The sequence below is a fragment of the Mchenga conophoros genome, linkage group LG1, assembly GCF_057382185.1.
Source record: "Mchenga conophoros isolate Kocher_MC1m ecotype Shallow Benthic linkage group LG1, M_conophoros_male_GT1.1, whole genome shotgun sequence".
NCBI classification, from domain to species: domain Eukaryota; kingdom Metazoa; phylum Chordata; class Actinopteri; order Cichliformes; family Cichlidae; genus Mchenga; species Mchenga conophoros.
In genome coordinates, this window is record NC_140526.1 from 4,423,154 (window position 1) to 4,445,171 (window position 22,018).

Sequence of the window (22,018 nt, forward strand, 5' to 3'; positions counted from 1 at the left end):
GAAAGGACTGTCATTTTGCAACATTTCTGCTTCCACATCACATATTGGGAATCCATGGAGCCAGGACTCGCCTGGCCACAAATTGACTGCCTTGCTAAAACTGAAAAGACCACCAGGGATTTGAATAAGCATATTTTACACTAACAAGAACATTCACCATCAAAAGCTCTATTCCCCAATTCACCTTACATTGCATTTGGCTCAAGGGCCCATACACAAGTGCACACACACATGCGTGCGCACACACATATGCTCACATGAATAATAGATGCACACATACATAAAAACAATGCCACTGTTTGCTTCCACTAACAAACCATAATTCTTTATTGCTATAAAGCCTCGGGGAACTCTAACTAGCTTCAAATTAACAGTTTGAAGTGCGTTCAATTAACAAAATGCCTGCAAAACAAAGTATCTGGGTTCGTTAAGGAGGTATATAAACTTTGTCAGTGTTTATTTGCATGATTAGTTTCACTTCATTATTTCAGCAGAGACATTTCGTATGTGAGTACACGGGATTAGCTGAATTTTCAAAGTGCTGTGGTAATATTCAAAATGTTTGTGGGGCTGTGGCCTTCAATGTGTCCTTATGTTGAACTGAATGAAAAATATTTCAGTTCCATTAAAAAAATAAAATAAAAGCCACAAAACACAAATGGGAAATGTGATGCTTTGGTACAGTTAAAGTAAATTTAACAATGAGAGTACAACAGCCAGAGAAAATCAGCCATGAGGTTCCATTTACACCATCCTGTTTGTGTTTTTGGTTTTGCTATATTTTCCCCATTAAGTTTGATATATTTGTCAATCATTTCAGTTTCATTTCATTACAAATGCACTATGACTTTGAAAGTGTAAAATCAAACTACCAAAGGCATTAATCTTGCTATCTGAGCAAAGTTTATGGATTCAGTTAAATGATGTCATACCACTAATATCACTAAGGCCACTGTTGAGAGAACGAGATTGAAGTCTGATGAAAGAAAATAATGGTCAAACGAGAAATCGCTTAATACATGAATGGGTCTTCGTATATACTTTCATTCTTATTACTTCACACACGCAGAAATAAATAATAAAATAAACATTACACAAAAATTGTAAATACCTAGAGATGAGTTTTCACTTACAGATGGCCCCATATAGATTTAACACTAAATGGATGATTGTGTCACATTTTAGCATAGTCAGTATTCATCATTAGTGGTTTCTTGTGTTTTGTTTTATGTCAGATTGATTTCTAGGAATAATCTTTGATACACAGCTGAATCAAGTGTGGAAAAAACCATTTCTGTCCAGACAAATTCTACAATTCTTCTTCTTCTTACTGTTGTTAATATGATCCCTTTTACCAAAATGTTAGTCTTTTATTTAGATTTTTCTACGCTTTACAAGTTGGATAAAAATAAATGTGTGTTTTTCCTGCACCTGGTTCTGTAGTGCAGTCTTCTGAAGAAAAACTGAAACACAGCTGTTTTGCTTTTTGAGCAGCCTCTCATTCAGTGATGATGGGTTGAAAATGAACTGCAACACTAGTAGCCAAACACATGTCACATATGAGTCAATATTTAATTTACTAAGTAGAGATTTCTATTCTTCAGGAAAACATTTAAGCATCTATTTATCAGTAAGTCCTCTGTAATCTTGAATCAGCATTGTTGCACTAGCATCGCTACACTGTTTAACAGGCCTCTATACATTCTTAGCTGCATCCCTCGTGTCTTTCTGGCATATTATGATTATGCAGTTGATTTCCAACTTGGCAAAGTACAGATTTGTCCACTCTCACGATGGAAATGATTATGGGATTACTAGCACATGATTTAGCAAAACGATGCTGGATGCCCATTTCTCCCTGCTCATTTAATTTATACTATGCCTTTTAACCCACTTAATTAAGTGAAGGGGGAAAAATGTCTTTATTTCAGGAAGTTGGGCTGCTCAGTCTTAGATGTACTCAGAAGTGGATTGGGTAAAATTAACTGTATTAATTATACCATGTATTGGGGCAATTTTGTTCATTATTTTGGGAAAGCTACAATTTGTACGACACATTTTTCACCCCACTAAATTTAGGCAGCAACAGTCTATTTTTACGACTGAAAATTGCACAGGTCACATAGATGGTTTGCTATATCATAATCCTGAAGCATTTTGAAATCACTGGAATCTCTGTGCAGAAATGTGATAACTGTTTTTGTGGGTTTTTTTCCCCACTCATGGAAATATTGACAAGTGTTCAAACAAGCATGGAAATGGGTGTGAACACAGCAGCACAGCAGGAGGAAACTTCTCGCCTCCCTTGGTGCACCTGTTAATGGCAGCGAGCTAAGGGCCTGCTGCGTCTCTCCCACAGTGCGCACCTCACTCCCCCATTCACTCATTTACTTTCTCCATGTTCGCTAGAAATAAATAACATCTGCATGTTTAAAAGCATTAAAAATAAATAAATAAATAAAAACACTGTCTAAGTAATTCTCAAGCTCTGGTCCTGTGAGTTTCAGGATTCTGTACATTTTCTGAGCTGGACTGCATGTTTTCTACACCACTCTTCCATTTTCAGGGTTACAGCTCCCAGTGCTCCTACTGTATAATCACCGGGACCACTTTGGAAATCTTTCACATGTGCTCCAGTTGTTGCCTCAGCTATTTTCTTGTGGGGCTCCTTCCCAACTGCCATAATATTTCATATAAAACTTGTGGTGATCTCAGGAAACTGGACAAGTGAATCAGACAAGGAGAAAGTCGCGTCCTCAAGAACCAGGAAAAAAAATTCAGCAATGATCTGACACAAGACCTACAAGATCAGAAAGGGTGCCAGGGGAAATGTGATTATCAAGAAGCCATTCTTAAGGAACTAAAGCAGGGAGGAAAGGCTGAAGTAGGCCAGGTTACACAAGAACTAGACTGAAAGTCAGTGATAACTTATCTAATGAAGCGAAGAATCTAAATCTGACATTTTTGGTTTAAAATGTCATCAATATGTACATGGAGGTCAGGTGAGAGGTACAGCAGTGAGTACAGCCATCTGTAAAACACAGTGGAGGCTGTGTCATGGTTTGGGGTTGCATTCCAGCCAGTGGTGTCGGAGATCTCAGCTGCATGTGGGTAAGTAAATTAATCTGAAGACCAAAGTTGGGATTGCATTTGTCAAAATGTATTTTTAACAATGACTCAACTTTTTATTAGCTTTTAAAATTATATTTACACTCATAAATCAGCAAATGGAACAGGATTCGTTGGCCTGGATATCAGCCGGGGAGTGGCAAAATTTAAAAATTGCCCATTGCCTCAAGATGACAAGTAAGCAACAGGTTAACAAATTAATATCATTATAACCATTGAGACTGCATTTCAGTAGGCTAGCTGGAAAACAGATTAAAGTTGTAATGGCTATATTATTGTTTTAGTTACATATAAAATTCAGCTTGTTTTCTCCAGGACAATGTTGCAAATTGAAGCATAGGAGCAAAATTTCCAAGCAATGTAAACAATTTTAACACCTCTTTTGTTTATTCAAACAAAAACCATGTTTGCTGTTAACTTTCACCTGAAAACAAGTAACTTTTCTCAGAATACGGCATGATTTTACAGGTCTTAGCTGTTCTTAGATGTTTAGAAAAAACACTAAAACACACACAGTCTTATGTTTGTTTGTTTTTTTTCTTTAATATCAATTCAATCCAAAGTCTTCCCGCCTGCATTCACAGCTAATGGACATTTCCAAAACGGTGTCATACCTACAGTCATTTTCACACAGTTCTTGTAAGCAATTAAAATATACTTGCATTTTCATTCTTGCCCTGTTTAAAGTTTACCTGTTCAAAAAGCTAAAGATTGATCTGTTTAGCGCTATAAACAAACAGATGTCTATAAGTTTTAATAAAAAAGCAACAATGTTTTAGAGGAGATAGTAAGAAACAGTCTCCGAGAGAAGACGGAAAAACTCTGTTGTCAGTTGTGTTGGCAGAGTAAAAGTCTCACTGTGACATACCCACAACAGTTGGCATCACCATTTCTTCACAAAGAGATGAAACATAAGCGTTCCCTTTGGGTTATTACAGGAACGGAGAGGCTGCAGCAGCTGCACTGATGAAAGTAGCAGTGATGCCGGTGCTGACAAGTACCTACTCTGTTTCCTGACCAGTCAAAATACATGAATGTTAAAGAAGCGCAGGCACTCTTGTTTTGTTCTGAAAGCCGCTACAGCAAAGCTTCTCAAACATTTGCATATCACAGCTCCCACAGAGGCACGTGTTTGCCCACTGAGCTGCACCTGGCTTAAATTTAACTGGTAACACAAGAAGTAAAACACGGATTGTTATTTTCTTCTTTCACTTTTTTTTTCTTTTAAAAGTCACCAAATACAGGCACACATAATAAAGGTCCTTGCAATTCTGAGAGTTTTACTTGGAAATATTTAATTCAGCCCAGTGAAAAAATGCACAAACACCATTTCAGGATTTCTTTAATAACATTAAAGATTAATAACATTATGATTAGTGCATCAGAAATTACATAACCGGGAGCTGTTTATCAGTGAAGATGAATTAAAAAATAAGATGAACCTACTTCTGTAGGTCAGGGAAGGCAGTGCAATGTTAAATTTCCTTTGCATATAAGAAACTGATACAGAGTAGTAAGTTGAGCTTTAAATTAATAATGTGAATCTAAAAATAAAGAATGCACTCAGTGAAGCTGGTGGGTTATAAATGGTACTCAAACAGGTATTTTGAGACTTGTCTTACCTTGCAGCAGGGAGGTTGCTGTTGTCACAGTCTCTGGTACACCATCCTTGCTGTAAATCGACTGGAGGAACTCAGGAACGCAGTCGTTTTCATCAGTAATAACTACCCGTACCTGAGAGGGTGATGATGAGGGAAGAGGAAAAGAAGGAAAAAGAGGCTAAGATTAAATTAATTTATGTGTTCAAATTGTTTCTGAACATTTAAACAGTCAATAACACATTTTAAAGAAATGAAACAGTTCTTCTTGTTTTTATTTCTTGTACAGAATTCCCTGTTTTACTCACGACTGGTCATATGTAACAAATGCTTATGCTCCTGTAAGCTCTTTTGTTCATAACTGAACAAAAAAAAAAAAAGAAAAGAAAAAGAATGCCTTGCACATCTTACATCTTCTCTAGTAGGCATCAGGCCAGTAAAATGTGTGTGGCATGTTAAATACTCTCAGGGAAAAAGTACAAGTCAAGTCCTAAAGCAAGTTAGCATGTCCACATGAACTGGGTCAGACAGTTTGTTATTATTCGTGTATTTTCTGCTATTTATGTTGAAATTCCTTTCAAGCATTCTGGTAAAAAAAATTAATTCATGAAATACAAAATAATACAACATAATTAAAACAATGAAGCATTTGCATTTCTAATCTCAGACTGCTTCTGTCTATGAACATGTAAAAGCTGCTCAGCCAATCAGCAGAAATGCTGCAGATTCAAAGTCATACTGGCACAGTGTCATGAAAATTTGAAATCTGGGATTACTACTTCAGGCGCTGTCCAAAATTGGTTTTCTTTGCATTCAGAGTCATTTTCATGTGTGAGTGACCCAAATTAACCCCATCTCCAACCAAAAGGAAGCTTCATCTCAACCTCCTCCAAATCCATGCCCTGACCCTGATTCCTGTGGTTTATTGACCTCGCCACAGGGAAGAAGCTGCAAGTGAACTAGCGTTGTGGTCCCTCTTGTTGGTCAGTGGAGAGCGGAACCCCGTGGAGCTTCTTGTAAGCACTGAGCAAACAAATGAGTAGTGTGCAAGGATGAATTTATTTAGCGTGAGCATGAAGGCGTTTGCCTTGCTAAGACACTGTAATACTGCTCAGTTCGTTTGGGATATAAAGGCAAACAAAGCATCTCCTTCCAGATGTTGACTGCCTGCTTCAAGTCCAAGAGCAATAAATAGACATGGGCTGGCAGGCAAGCCTCTGACCCTCAGTCCCTCTTGTGTTTTTTCCCCAAACAAAGCTGTACGTATACACACTCACCCTACAGACACAATCGCATACACACAGTGAGTGCTTTGTAAATACCACTGGTATTAAGTCCTGGTAGGTAAGATGAAATTCTGTAATATCAGTTAATTCTTCAGCAAAGATCAGCCACAAAGCAATGAACAACAAAATAAAATCTGCCCATGTCAACTCCCTGAGGTGATTTGTGCGCATTTGCCAATAACTGTCAACCTTTTTTTTGGGTGTTTCGATGTGTGCGTTTGCATGTCCTAATGAGCAAATCTATGCCCTAGCTGGACAGGAAATAGGCAGGATATACAATGGTAGAGTATGTGTGCATACAAGGTTTGAGGAAAGGCAAGATTGAATGAGAAGAGAGAGGAAGTCAGCTGTAATAAAGCAAGATGGGCTCAAACGCACGCATACAGGAATGTGCACACACTTGGGAAGCTGCAGGCAGGTCTCAGGCTGGTTAGGTAACTAATGGTGCCGATGAGCTATCACTCCTGCAGGGAGAAACTTGGAAACTACCTGCAAATTAAAGTCATGCTCAGTGACTCCAGTGCACAAAAATACGGCACGTCTGTTTCTTATTTTGATAGAGGGCGGCAGATTTCTGAAAAGTAGAATAAAATCAAAAGCAGAAAAGAGGTGCGTTATTTGGCAGTCCTCTATGGAAAACAAATTAATAGGTGATTTTTTTTAACCTGCTACTGGGAAACAGTGTCACAGAAAAAGATAAAAAAAGAACAACTTCCATCATAAAGTTCTATACTTTATACACATGAAATTTTTTGACTAACAGATGCCTTTCTGTGGATAAGTATTTGAGTTGCTAGGCACTATTTTTGCAAGTACAACACATGTCTGCAATCTCAGGACAGCTTCATACTTGTCTAAACTCAAACAGAAGGCTTACAACCAAAATGCCATCAGAATATGTTTATTTTGGCATGGTCACAAGTAGTCGTATGCCATTCGATTGGTTACTTATCTCAAGAGAACATGTCTTAATTAATGCAAAATCCAATATGGGCCTTCCCGAGGCAGATGGCAGGGAGAAAGAGCAAGAGTATATTATGAACCTCTAAAATTGACATGCTGCAGATGAATCCAGTGAGCTGGAGTTTATCACTGAGACCATGACAGCCACTGCATGGTGACGCTCGTGATAAACTTTGGTTAGTTTTTGTCTGCATCTCTGTGATAAACTAAATAAACAGAAACATAGTGACAGGTTAGTGAAAATATTTTGATTACATGTTCCACTATAATAAAAAGTGACAGTTACATTTAGCAGTCTGTAACACAAACCCTGAACTCGCCCTGAAACCGTTTGTCTGCCCTTTGCCATTTTAGCTGTTTTCACTTTTTTTCCCCTTTCCACATGAGTGCATCCTTTGAAGATGCTGACTGCTGCATGTTTGCCAGTGTGGGGAGAGTCACTGTGGTATCACATCCAGGCATGCATTCAATGTCAACAGCAAATTCCTCTCTTGTGCAGCACTTGACAAAAATGAGCACATGAACATATGTGGTGTGATATGTGGTATACTACAATATACCCGAGTTTAACCGTATGTAAACAGATAAACAGGGGTTTATGGTGGCAGCCAGCATTTCATCCCCCCTCAGAATGTACAAAACATCCACTCCAGTGTTGGATCAAAAATAATTGGCTTGTAATTGACAGCCGCGATCACTAGATAGTGTTTGCATAACTTCATTTTATAACTCTGGAACTTTTGATAAGTTTTAAAAAAAATAATTCTGACAGCTACTGTCAGCCAACAGTCAGCCACTCAGAGCCCCGCCTAGCTTCGCTCTAAACATGCCCCCTTCATTTAATTGCACGGTGTCACCAAGAGATGGCGCGTTCTTCAAAAAAAAAAACCTTTGAATCGGATAGTTAGCAAAAGAAGAGCTATTATTGCAAGAGCTTTACTTTATAATATAATATATAATATATAGTTTTTCAATAATAGGCTATTTTCATACATTAGATAACCTATTGGATCTGGGGGGAGGGGGGGGGGGGGGTGGCAAGAAATTTGTTCTTGCGATGAAAAAAGTTCCTTCAGCAAATTCCTGGATCCAGATTTGGATTAAGTCAAGCCCCATAAACTATAAACAAATGATAATTTCACTACAAAAGCTCCAGATTCTTTAAAAAGAAGAAAATATAACGACAAAGTCCTCATGTAGTGGCCTTCAAAAGTACTTGCTGTCTTTTAATCTTAAATTCAAATACCTTAAGTAGCAAAAGCAGAATTTTTTCTATACTGTTAACATGCTTTTGAAGAGCTTTTTAACGGAGCCAGACAGAAACTATGCTTTGTGTGATAAATGGTGAACATAATGCCGGTGATGTGCCCACATTTGATTCAATTTCCGTTTTAACCCTTTAAAGCCGGTTGGCGCAGACACGCTCCATTTTGCGTAACTATTTTTAAATCCTGGTAGCACTGCAACCATGTAAGCTAGCGCAATAATTTTTTTTGCATATGAAACCGGAGGAGTTGTACTTACATCTTATGCCATCAGCTTGTCCTAAGTCACAGTTTCCTTCCACATATAACTTTACAAAAACTGCATAAAAAGCAGCAACAAAAACATAATATTCCAGAAACACGCTTTGCCGGTCCGATCAGCTGTTTGTAACACTTCCTACTTCCATCAGCGTGAACTATCACATGTCCGGCATGACCTGCCCGAAACCGGAAGTGACGTCATTTTGCAGAAATGTAGTTTTTTTGGCCTCATGAGCCTATACTGGTGTTTTTAAAAGTTATCTTTGACTTTATGACTTTCTGTGTCGTTTCTGGGATGCTGAGGACTCATATTGCACTGCTGGAAATATTTTATTTTGATGCATATGCTGTTATTTTGCAAATTTGCACTATAATATATTTTTTTGTTTTTCCTGCAGTATATGAAAATTGGTATATCTCAAAAATAAAACTATGAAGACACTTAAAATAAATTTCCTTTGGTGGGAAACTAGTTTGTGCAACTTTTTTGTATTTACAGTTTTGAGGGATAAGCCTCTTAAATTTCTCTAACTAGAAATATATGTTAAAAAAACAAAAATGATTTTCAATTTTTTTTGTAGTTTATTGCACTTTTTTGCAATTTATGTAATTACTATGCACTTAATGCAGACATATTATTAAAAGTTGGGCTATAATGGTTGTATTGATGTATAGCAACTTGAAATGCTCCAAAAAATGGCTCCACAGCATGTAAAAATATAATATAAGCTCTGGCGGACTTGGTTCTATGGTAGGTCTTAAAGGGTTAAACTGCAGAGACAAAGAAGCGGCTGTTGCAGCGTCTAGAAGGCGAAGGCTTTTGAGTGCTGATCAAACTGAACACAGGGAGAGCTCTTGGGCAGACGTGGGGCTAAGAAGGCTGCGGTACAATACAAAACTACCTGCCATTTTCTTCCCTTTTTTCTTTCCAACTGTATTTTTCTTCTCGATAAAAATCCTCTCATCTTCACCCATTGTTTTTCCTCGCTCTCCTTCTCCACACAGGCTTTTGTTGCTCTGTAGGCCAAAGAGGCCCAAAGTGGAGCAGTTTAGGACAGATTGGTTCAGCAGGACATCTTTTAGCCTGAGGCCAGAGTAATGATGGAAACCAGACCAGATGCATCAGCGCCTGCAGCGGTCAGCCGCTGTTTTGTCTCACTTCCTGACAACGTGAGGAAGTCATCGGGAATCCCAAAGCAGTCACTGCAGCCAGACAAATCTATTCGGGTTTTACAGGAAACAGTGTTCACAAAAACAGAGACATGTCTCTCAAGGTGAAGATAACTTTTTTGATAAATTCAGGTGGAGGCCATCCGCCCATCTGTCAGTGCGTCCATCTGTACCCATTTTCTCCAAGTCGGGTTGAGGTGGGAGTGGGCTAAACTTCCTTGCTACTATTTGAAGTTTTTCCTGGGGAATGCCTAGGTGTTCCTGGGTCTCTTTCCAGTTGACCATGCCCAGAAAATTTCAAAGGGAGGCACCGAGGAGGGATCCTGAGCAGAAGCGTCTCAGCTGTCTCCTATTGAAACGCAGCAGCACAAACTCTTTTGCGAACCCCCTTTAGATGTCTGAGCCTTCACACCCATCTGTAAGGCTGAGCCCAGCCACCCACCTGCTGCTTTTATTCCCAACCTTATGCTCGTGGTCGTTACCCAGTATTAACAACCAGAGTCAAAGGTTAGAACATACATCAACTGATAAATTCAAAAGCTTTACTTTCCAGATAGGATTTTCACGAAACAGTCTGGTATATATTCTACATTACTGCTGATGCCACATAAAGAAAAAAACCTTTAATTAAAAAAGGTGTAAATCAGGAAACATCGAAGCACACTATTATTTCAAGTGGAGCATTCACAATGATTACCATCTATGAAGCAACTGGGAATCAATAACTATGGCCACATTTTCACAGCACGAATCAAGTATTCCTGCTCAAGGATGCTTCTGACAGCTTATGAACATGTGTGATGATTTTGACTGTCTGTCTGCAAAAGTATTACACAAATCACAATCACCACAATTCAACTGCTATCTTACAAACTATCAGTGCACAGGGTGTACAATTCTAGTGGCTGTGGCTTGTATATTAGCAGCTCAAAGAAAGCAATACTGTGTGAAGACAATTACTGATATTACATCAGTAATTGTCAGCAGATTTTTCAATTTTTTTAATTAAATATTTATTGAAGTATTGTTTACAGACTTTCTAAGACTTAACAAGCAGATGTGAAATGCCTCCAATCTTCTGAGACCATGAAGTCAAGGGATTTGGCATCAAAAAGGTGACTTTTTTTCTTGAAATTTACATCTCAAACTCACCAACATACACATACACAAACCCATACATATATAAATATATATATAGACACAAACCTCGGCTGCACTGCTCATGCTCTCTATCCCCTCACTGGCTCGCACCAATAGCAAGTAGCGATGTTGGTCGCTCTCGTAGTCAATAGGGCGCGTCAGGCTGATTTCACCGGTCTCTGCTGAGATGGAGAAGAGACTACTGGGATTGATAAGCAGACTGTAGCTGATTGGTTTCTTCTGGAAGGACACAGCAGGTGTTGCCAAGAAGCTGGAAAGACATGGAGAAAAAGAACACAGTTGACTTCATGTGCAAAACCTGCAAACTGATCAGGTAGATAAGCTGTTTGAAATAATGTATTCAAAATATGTGTTTTTTATGTTTGAGTGATGAATACTTTTCCATAGATAAGGCGGCCCTTTTCCTGAAAAGGCTAAGAGAGGTATTAGGAGACATACAGCTATAAAAATGCTAGTATTTGCTACCCACATCATCCCACAATCTAAAAAAACTCAAGAACAGATGAGAAACTGAGTCACTTTCACTTCATCTATCAGTGAAAAAAAGGGTTACAAGGGCATTTCTAAGGCTTTGGGACTCCAATTATCCACAATGAGAGCGGTTGTCCACAAATGAGGAAAACTTTGCACGAGTAACTGGGCTACCAAAATTACTCCAATAGTACATAGACGACTCAGAACAACATCTGCAGGCAGATGCAGAACCGCAGGCCTCATTTGCCTCAGTTAAGGTCAGTGTTCATGATTCAACAATGAGAAAGATACAGGGCAAATATGGCTTCCTCGGAGAGTTCCAGTTAGAAAACCATTGCTTTGTCTGGAATTTTGCACTTTACCAAAAAACCCAGAAGGACAATTTAGCCATCGGTTTCAAAGCTCGACTGTATTCAGGTTATGCAGCAGGAGAATGATTTGAAACACTGAGGCAAGTCCAGCTCAGAATGACTCAAAAGAATGAAACAAAATGAAGGTTTTGGAGTGACCTCGCCAAAGTCTGGACTTAAATTCCATTGAGGTGCTTTGGCATAACCTTACACAGGCTGTTCATGCTTGAAAACAATCCAGCGTGGCTGAACTGAAACAATTCTGCAAAGAACAGTGGGCCAAAATTCCTCCATAACGATGTGAAAGACTCACAAATGCTTGATTGCAGTTCTTGTAGCCAAGGGTGGAACAACCAGTTATTATGTTTAGGGGGTAATTACTTTTTCACACAGGGCCAAGTAGATTTGGATATCTTTCAAAATCATCCAAAAACTGCATTTAGTATTTACTCAAGCTATCTTTGAATATTATATGTTTGATGTAACATGTAACATGTAAACATGTAAATGTGAAAAATGTGCCACAAATCTGGAAACGGGCAATACTTTTTCACACCACTGTATTTATTATAAATGTGCTCATTTCCCCGATGAAGGAAGGAAGAAATATGTCAGTCCCAGTAAAGAGACTGCAGGTGGACCCTGAAGCCAAAATAAGGACATTAGTGCTAATTTGATCAATGAAAGTCAGAACATAAGCTCTTTGTGTGCTTTTTTTATTCTTGCCTTATTTTTAATCAGATAAAAATCAGAATATGAAAATATGTTTCTATGAGTCTTTTTTTAAGCGTATTAAAAATCAGGAACTGAAATCTTTTATTTCCAGTTGTATTTTTGATCCACTGTAGTTTACAGTCATTTGGACTCTGTTAGAGCCTGTCTGTCTCTCCCAGGTTGAAACGGAAATGACTGAAGTGCCACCTTAAAGTCTGTCCACAGATGTTATATGGACTTGACACATTGGATGTTTTTGGCAACTTTTTGTTAACAACAATGTAAATTTTAGACAAAAAAAAGAGAGTTTTGTCCATAACATTTTGAAATTATGGCAAGTATTGATCATGTTGATGAGATAGAGGTCTCAGAAACTCATGTATCACATATGATACAAAGGGCATTACAGGGTTAAGATACCTTTAGTCCTACCCACTGCCTTAAGTTGGGTTGCAAAGCAGCTTACAGATGGACATTACCTCAAGCCAGGCTAAAGAAACATTAATCGAGAGCCCTTTATAAGTGGATGTATTGAAGGGTATTAGCTGAGAAAAGCTGATGTTGGCTGGCATCGAGATGAGCTGATCTGTCAGGATTGCAGCTGAGTTCAACTCAACTCAACTAATGCCATGGTCGACATTTTTTAATTTTAAGGATATTTAAGTTTATCTAAACATATATTTAGCAAAGCTATATTTTTCATCACTGAGTTGCACAGAAGATAATATTTCTATTTTGTGATTGGTACAATGACAAGTTTAATGCTCACTGATGATGATAGATGATGGAAAAAGTTACAGCCCTATGTGGCACCAGAGAGAGCTTTCTGCTAAGAATGCGACTGCAGAAATGTCGATGACTACCTATTCTTACTGTGTATGCAAATAAATATTTAAAGGTAATCCTATTACTGTGCTACACATGCTAAAGGCTAAATGAGCCACAGTATGGATTTAGTCTGTAAAACACGAGTATCTAAGAATAAATAAATAAAAGTGTACACATTAAACATACACATCTTATATTCTTTACATTGGCTCCCAATAGAGTTTAGAATTCGCTTTAAAATTCTTGTTTTAACATACAGAGCACTAAATGGCCAGGCTCCAGATTACTTATCCAAGCTTCTTTTTTGGTGGTCAGAGGGCCCGGTGGCGCCAGTGTCCGGCAGCCTCGCCTCTGTCAGTGCGCCCCAGGGCAGCTGTGGCTACAATGTAGCTGCCATCACCAGTGTGTGAATGTGTGTGTGAATGGGTGAATGACTGAATGTAGTGTAAAGCGCTTTGGGGTCCTATGGACTAGAAAAGCGCTATACAAATGCAGGCCATTTACCATTTTAAAATACACTGCTGCTCGTCATCTCCGCTCACAGACTCAGAGTCTCTTAGTTGTTCCCCGTACACGATTGAAGACAAAAGGGGACAGAGCCTTTCAGTCTGTTGCACCAAGGCTGTGGAACAGTTTACCACTACAATTACGTTTGCTTGACTCTGTGGATTCTTTTAAAAAACAGTTAAAAACTCTTCTGTTCAAGCAAGCCTTTTGTTGATCTACATATTTTATATTTTTTTTACATTATTTACATTTGATCTTTTACATTGTATATAATGTCTATTGATTTTATTGTTAATTTTAATATTTGTGTACAGCGCTTTGTGATTGCCTGTCTGTGAAAAGCTCTTAATAAATAAAGTTTACTTACTTACTTACTTACTTACTTAAATGCCCATCATGATTGTGTCGTTTTAGACACATAGTAATATTTTTCATCATGAATATTAATCATGGTATAGTGAAAGGAAAACAGCAGATGTGTGTGTGTGTAGTCGATGTCATGTATATTGTTTCATGTAGATGTCCTGTAAGGGATTTCAGTGGATGAATGTGTGTAAACTCACGGTTGTCCTTCAGGGGTGTTTTCTGGTATTGCAATAGTGAAGGAGGCATTGGTAAACTGTGGTGGCCGGGGTCCAGCAACCACAGAGATGACAGCAGGAGCACTGCGGCTGCCCAGCCGGTCAGCAGCCACCACTGTCAGCAGGTATTCCCTGTCCCGCTGCAGGGGAAGGCCCGTAGTTCGTACCTGGCCAGTCTTCCTGTCCACTTCAAAACGACCATCACCACCTGGGGACGATTTGTTTGATCATATACAGAAGGGTAATACACCAAAGACAAGATAAGCAAATAAGGCAACACACAACAACAGAGATCATCCAGTGAAAAGGACCACAGGGCAAAACACTTTGCACAAAAGTTGCTTTCAAAAGTTGTCAGAAATATTTAAGTGCATGCTAAGCATTCACCAATAAAAAAAGATGACTGGACAATCAGTATTCAAAGTTGCTGAGAGGAAAATGCAAAAACCACAGGAACTGGGGTGTTAAAATTCATGACCTGTATTCAGAATAACAGGATTCAATAAGACCTTGATCCAAAATATACTGCATTTTTAGAAGTTAAACTTTGAGAGGTGGGATTGAGCATTTAAATTGAAAAGTTTAGCATAGATATTAACAATAATATGTCTATGTTTTTTCTTATAATTTTTCAGTCAGTTTATTCCAATGCATCCCCATGAGGAAAATTGAAAAATCATCTTTTTAAACAGATTCTAAAACAGAGACAAGAAATCATTACAAAGCAGACAATAACAAAAGCAATTATTTTGCACAGTGGAAAAAAACCAGACAAGACACTGGAGAATCGTGTGCGCATAAAACTCAGCACTGCAGAGGGCAACAGCTCAAAGAGAGTGTATACTTGAGTCTGCACCATACAGAACATTAAAAAAAAAAGCACTGATCAAAACAACAAAACATTTTAAATCAAGCAAATGATTTATGCAACTGAGACTTTTGTTTTATTAAAAATGCCAACACCAACAAATGCCTCTTTGTTCAAAGGTTTTGCATATAATTTGTCTACTTTTTTCAGTGTGATTAGTGAAAAGCCAAATGCTCTGCGGTTTGCTGTCTACTACGGAAATCCCTCATAGCTGTCGGCTATGGTGGCCTTGCGAGGTCAAATGCACTGGACCTTAAGAAAACCACCAAATATAAAAACTGCAAAAGTACACAAAAACACAAGATTCATATAATAATGCAGTTGTATGTTTGCTATTAGCTGCTTACTGTTAGCTTGTCACTTCCATAGCTTCTCCGTCACATTATTGCCTCCCTGTTTTGTGATTGTTGTGACGCTGTAAACAGTCAACCTGATCTTTAACACACTATGCAGGCAAAAAAAGAAGAAGCAATTTAACCTACCGTCAGACAAAAAGTACTCCACTTCACCATTGTTGCCTTCATCTCCATCCTCAGCAAAGAGCTTGTAGACCAGGGAACCTGCAGAGGCATCAGGGGAAACCACAGCAAGGTAGGGAGCAGGAACCATGCTCCATTCTGGGATGTTGTCATTTACATCCGTCACCGTTAACTCCACTCTGACCAAGTACCACTCTGGACCTAGAGAACAAGGAAAATAAGAAGGCAGTTTTAGTTGAAGTCAAATACTAGGTTTAAAATATGCAGTGGAGTATTTCCATACCAAGAAGCTCCCTGTAACGAACAAAGGGCAACAAGCATAAACATACATTTATGTAATTTATTTGCCCTTGTTTCATTGCAGCTCAATCTGAGTGTCTCAGCTGCATTTTACACTCAGCTATGGTTGCGCATCCTCTACTGTCACTGTGTGTGTGTGTCTGTGTGTGAGAGAGGTAAAGGGTAGCGATGACCATGGAGATGAACAGCAGAAGACAGACTGGAGAGAAGAAGAGTGTTTATGACAACTTATTATCCTGGTGTAAGTGTGATGACGCCTTCCAGGAAGTGTTAATTAATCTAAAACCAACCTCTGGGGCTGAAAAATTGCCAAAAAATGACTCCCATGTTAAAATGCCCAACTTAGAGTAACAGAATTAAAAGCAAGTATACAGGTTGGTACAGAAAACAGTTTCTGGCTCTATTACTACAGCAATTTATTTATTTGGATACTGATAAAATTTTGATTGTCAGATGAGGTAACATAGACGACAGAACCAGGTAGCCGTCTGCTGGGTCTCACCTCCAGTGAACTGGTCCTCTGGTTGTGGTGATTTGTGGAGCATTTTTAACAGAAGTATGTGACAAATAATATAATTTGCTGTGGGGTACAAAGCATCCAAAAAGTATGTGCTTCAGTTTTGGAGAGTGAAACCGAGCTAGTTACTTAGCACTAATTAGCAGGTAGCTGTGCCTGTGCATCACACACAGTTTATGAATGCAGCTTGCAATGTTATTGATAGCTGAAGGATTTAAAATGATCACACTGAGGCTCTCTCTCACACACATATGTACACGTATATATAAAACAGAAGAAGGGCAGCTGACCTCATTACCCATCTGTTAGCCTAGATGAAACACTAAAGACTAAACGTGAGAAACACACAAGAAGATGAATAATTGAGCATTATAAAATCTTTTCAGAGCTAGTCCCATTTTATCTCATTTTTTTGTTGGTTACATTTACATATTATAATTTACTTCTTTTAGGTTAATGTTTCATGTAGTCTTACGCCACGAAGGCACAGCCATTGGCTAGGTTCCTTCATTAGTATGTATTTATTTAGTTCATTTCTGTCTTCTGACTGCTGCTCTTTTCTTTCATAACCACTGACTCCAAAGAAAACCAGACATTCAGCCTTCTGTTTTACCAACCACTAATAACTCAGACGGAAACACAGTTGTCTTTCCAATAAGTGCTGCAGACTAACTGGCTCAGGTCAAATTCAATCAATTTCACTTTATCAATTTGGTCTAATGAATGCCAAAAGTGCCAAAAATAAATTGATTAAATGATTTGTTATTTAATTAGAATCAGACATATATGCACAATTTATTAAATGTATAATTAAATGGCATTACTTAAAGTATGAATCATTTTATGTAAAAAACACAAAAGTAAACTCATTATTAACTTAATTTAATAAGGTTCTTGTATATAGTCAGTTAAGGCTGCTAGGTTATGTCCACTTTCCCACGCTGTTAAAATCTATTCTGTCATCATCAATCTAGCTCATTCATTTTCTTGCCCAACCTCTGCTGACCAGCATGTTGATGCACTTAATGGATATCCAGAAGATTGATATCCAGAAATCATCAGCATGTGTTTTTAGTATTATTTATTTAAATGGAATTAAACTTTTTTCTTTTTTTTTTTTTTACATAACAAACAAAAAAAGGTATAGATTAATCAGTAATACTTCATAATACTATAATACTACAGTCTCGAGATAGCACTGATTTCTCTATATGTTGCTAAGAACATGAGAAACAGGTGCATCTAATTATTAAAATATATGTAGACAAATTTATGGAGATGTAAGGCAAAAACAATCAATTCTTGTTATGACCACTTTGATTCTTCATCACGGCCTGAAATTTCTGAGACAAGCTTTCTTACAAGTTCTTAGTAGTCTTCAGGAAGAGTTCCCCAGGCTTCTTGAAGAACATTCAAAGATGTTCTTTGGATGTTTCTGCCTTTTGTTTTGTTCTCTGTCATAATGACCTCATACAGCTTCAGAAATATTGAGGTCCAGGCTCTGGGGTGGCCAATCCATGGCTGTGTATGCTTTTACTGCATTGAAGGGTGTTTGGTATCATCGTCGTCTGTTCTCGTAATTCTTTCAATTTTGAAAAGCTCCCTAACACCACTAACCAAAATCAAGATCCAAACAATTCAATTCAATTTTATTTGTAATCATGTCCAAGCCTCCAAAGCTGGCAGACTCTCATTGGTATACCTCTGTCCTGACGTCCTCTGCACATACTGATGACAATTTGACACAAAAAATGTCACAATTTGGGTTCATTACTCAATGACACTTGTTGCCACTCATTTTCAATCCTGTTCTTGTCTAATCTGGAATATCTCAGCCTTGTCTCTTGGCTTTATTTCTTTAATAGTGACTTCTTCATAGACACCCCATACTATTATAAACTATTTACATTGTACTTACAGTTATAATTAAGAGGTTTGAAGCTTATACATTTCAGATTGGTGTAACTAAGGCTTAAGCAAAAGCCATGTTCAGACACATAAATCAAACAAATACATACAAAAATCATCTTATTCAGTTACACTTTCTTATATTAAGCTGTCATCTCCCTCTGTTCCCTTCTTGAATGTCCCATGTGAACAACAGACAATGGAAATGTAATCCAAAAGAAACTGCAGAGGCCATCTTCACATTTCAACTAGTAATCATAATCAGTGCCGTGCAATCTGCATCCACAGTAAACAGCAATCATAGTGACAGTGGTAAAACACAGCGAGGTCCCGTACAGTCCTCATCAATACACCCACCCTTCCACCCACAAACGCACAGCACACATCAGTGCTAGCTGATCACAGCAGGGAAGCAGAGGAGTAATTTCAGGGCTGGAGCCAAAGACTTGCTGTCATTTGTGTCTGCTTTGATACCTGCTGTAAAAAAAAATTCTAATTCCTATTTGGCGTCACAAAAACAAGTAGCGAGGTGAGAAAAGTCCTTTGCGCGTATGACTGTGCACCGAATAATGCAAAGTGGACAGACAGAAGATACAGAGAAAAAGACATTAAGATTTAAATATATTTTCAGAACGAGAGGGTGTAATCAAGCAATATATAGAGCGCAGCAGGAAAAAGCAGCAAGAAAATAAGAGCCGAGTGTCGCATGAACAGGATTAAGAGTGAAGCGCAGAGACTGAAAAATGACCCTGCGGTTGTTATAGAAACAGCAGAACAACGAAAAGTGGAAGATGGAAGAATTAAGTAGAGACAGAAAAAAGAAAAGCACGAAAAAGCAATTGCATAAATCAGTGGCATTAGAGATGACGGGGGGTGTTACAAAGAAAAATATAAGAAGACATCAAAAGACGACAGAAGAGCAAAATAAAGCAGCCATATCGCCCCCCCAAAATATATAGCATACCACTTGATTTTGTGGTTCAATCCGTGTATTTGTTGATAATCTCTTTCTCTTCCTTCGTCTTCGAGGTCATAACAGATTCAAAATTAATTGGAAAAAGGACAATGCAGCTTTGAGAAAAAGGGATAGCACATCCAAGACAATAAATCACCAAGCTAATATACAGAGCATTGTGCCTGAATGCATCTTACACATGCACACGCCTTTCTCACTAATAACAATCATCAGTGGATTAGTGGCTAAAGGAGAACATTGGGAGATACAGCATGGTGCTATTGCCATCCCCATCACTAATGCATCTTAGTGGATCTAATGACATGTTGCAATTCCTAGAAACAGTGGGACCTGCAATTACTAACAGTGCCATAGAAGGCTTTTCCATGCCCACCAACCTAGTCCAAGGATTTCTAAATTTCATTCTGCCACAGTGCTTTCATCTCATCTTGTTCTCAGACCACATACAGAATATGTAGAGTCAATCACCCCCTAATGAAAAATGGTAGCTGTGTGTGTTTGTCTTCTGATCATAACACGACTCAATTAACATGAACCAAAACCAGAAACTGTGGTCAAAGTTGAACAAAAGTTGCGATTCTCTGCTGTAATGTCGTGCAGCCCTTTTCACTATTTGACTTTTGAAGCTTAAAAAAAAAAAACCCAAAACAAAAAAAAAAAAAAAAACACACAAATTGGCATACAAAAGAAAAGGCAAAACAGCATCATTAGTGATGGCTTCATTAAAAAATGGACTCAAATTCATACTAATGTTATGTCTGTGGTAAGTTAAAGTTACTCCCACAATCACTTTATATTTACAGACAAAAAATACCAAAGCATAAAATCCCCGTGCTCTTATTTTCAAAGTTCGATCACTGCTAATGAGCACTGACTGCCATTCCCGCTTCCCTTTTGAGAGTGTGGACAGCTGTTGCGTCAGTCCGTGATATGATTCAGGTCAAGCTCCACCGATTGAGGACTTTTACGGTCGATTCACATATACAGATACTGATTTTACTGTGTAGTTAGCTGGTAGTCAGCAGGTTGTTGTGTTTGTGGCACTGGAAACATGGAAGTTTCATAATGTGCTCTGGTGGACAGACTATGGAACATCAAAACTCATAACACAATGAAAGGGTGGTTAAAATCATGTAAACTGCCAATACTAATATATCAGTAACTAGCTAATATTGGTCAGGTGGGGCAAACTGAAGAGTTAAACTAGTTCATGTGCTGGAGCCGTGAGCTCACGTAGGCTAAAGAGCAGAACAAGAACTACGAATGAATAAACATGAATACATGTATCCTGCCCTCTCCAGAGTATACCTCCACCTCTAAAGGTTCTCTTCCACTTGCTCCCTATTCTATTTACAGATCACAATGTTGTCTGCAAACATTATAGTCCAAAGAGACTCTTGCCCTTTCTTCATCTGTTAACCTGACCATCATCATTACAAACAAGCAGAGCAAGTTCATAACGTAATCACACCCCAACTTAAACCATCTGTTACTCACAACCACACACGTCACCACTGTCTGTCTGTCATCATACACGTCCTGCACCACCCTCACATACTACCACTACCACAGTTCCAAAATTGGCACCCAATCTTATGCTTTCACTAGATCTGCATGTTTTATTTGGCCAAGATTTTATACCAGATTACCTTCCTGATGCAACACTTCCCATTTATCCAAGGTTGGGACTAACACTAGAACTACACTGGTGTCTGCCTCCTACCCTGGATGAGTTATTTTCAAACGAGGCAAATACTAAATTAACAAGTAACCTTGACAGCAGATCAAATGATGACATTATTTAACACTCTAAATATTCACAGATTTGGACTCTTCACCCTGTTCTGGCAGATTCTGGTACAAAGGACTATGAAAAAATGTTTTAGTCCTTCCTATTATTGTTGAAAACAGATGATGGAGCATTCTCAGAGATGGCCATACAGATCCCCTTGCAATACTGCTCCAATGCCTGCCACCATTGCAAAGACCAGGTGGCTTTTCGTTTAAAAACACCGGGTTGTAATAGGCTAATGAGTAGGCAGGTTTTGTTACTTCCTGATCTAGTAGATATAATGCCAACTGAATGTGGGCACTGTGAGAAAATAATTTTTCAGACTCACACCACAGTTTTCACTCTCTAAGTAAAGTGCTTGCAGTGAGACTGGCTATTACTTAGATATAGAGCAGTAGAGAAAGAGCAGGCCGAGGTGGAAAACATACGCCGAAAAAAAAAAAAAAAAAAAAAAAGGGATCACATTAAGATCTGCTTTATTTGAGGATGACCTGATCACTGAAATATGCCTTGATCAGCCTCAATACTCATCCTTGGGATCAACTTGGGACACTTCTGAGATTTCTGTTGGGGAATTGCTTTGCAGCGGGGTGCATTATGAAGTCAATTACATGAAAAAATTACACCAATTCACTGCAAAGCACATGTCTTCAGCACATCAACTTACCAAGGATAAACAGTACATCACGGGAACCAAACTGTCATAATAAAATGTGTCGAAAAGCCTTTAATATCTCTGTGAAACAAGAACACAGTTATGACTCATATGAAGCCTTAAAGTGCCAAGGTACAGCACCAGCCAGAGAGGCTTTTTTAAGTGGATATGATGCAACTGATGAATCAGGTTAAGTCTATATGTAAATATGTTACATCACTACATAAATGAGTGAG

At 38.4% G+C, this 22,018-nt stretch overlaps 1 protein-coding gene across 2 annotated transcripts in view; it reads right to left on the minus strand.

Moving 5' to 3' along the window:
- LOC146582763 (neural-cadherin-like) overlaps positions 1-22,018 on the minus strand; it is a 342,729-nt gene that overhangs the window by 243,077 nt on the left and 77,634 nt on the right. For both annotated transcript variants that reach the window (XM_085287908.1, XM_085287866.1), the window contains 4 exons: positions 15,638-15,835; positions 14,270-14,495; positions 10,879-11,083; positions 4,752-4,863 (listed from right to left, as the gene is read on the minus strand). In XM_085287908.1, coding sequence (XP_085144034.1) covers positions 4,752-4,863; positions 10,879-11,083; positions 14,270-14,495; positions 15,638-15,835 — 741 coding nt within the window. The remainder of the gene's footprint in view (positions 1-4,751; positions 4,864-10,878; positions 11,084-14,269; positions 14,496-15,637; positions 15,836-22,018) is intronic.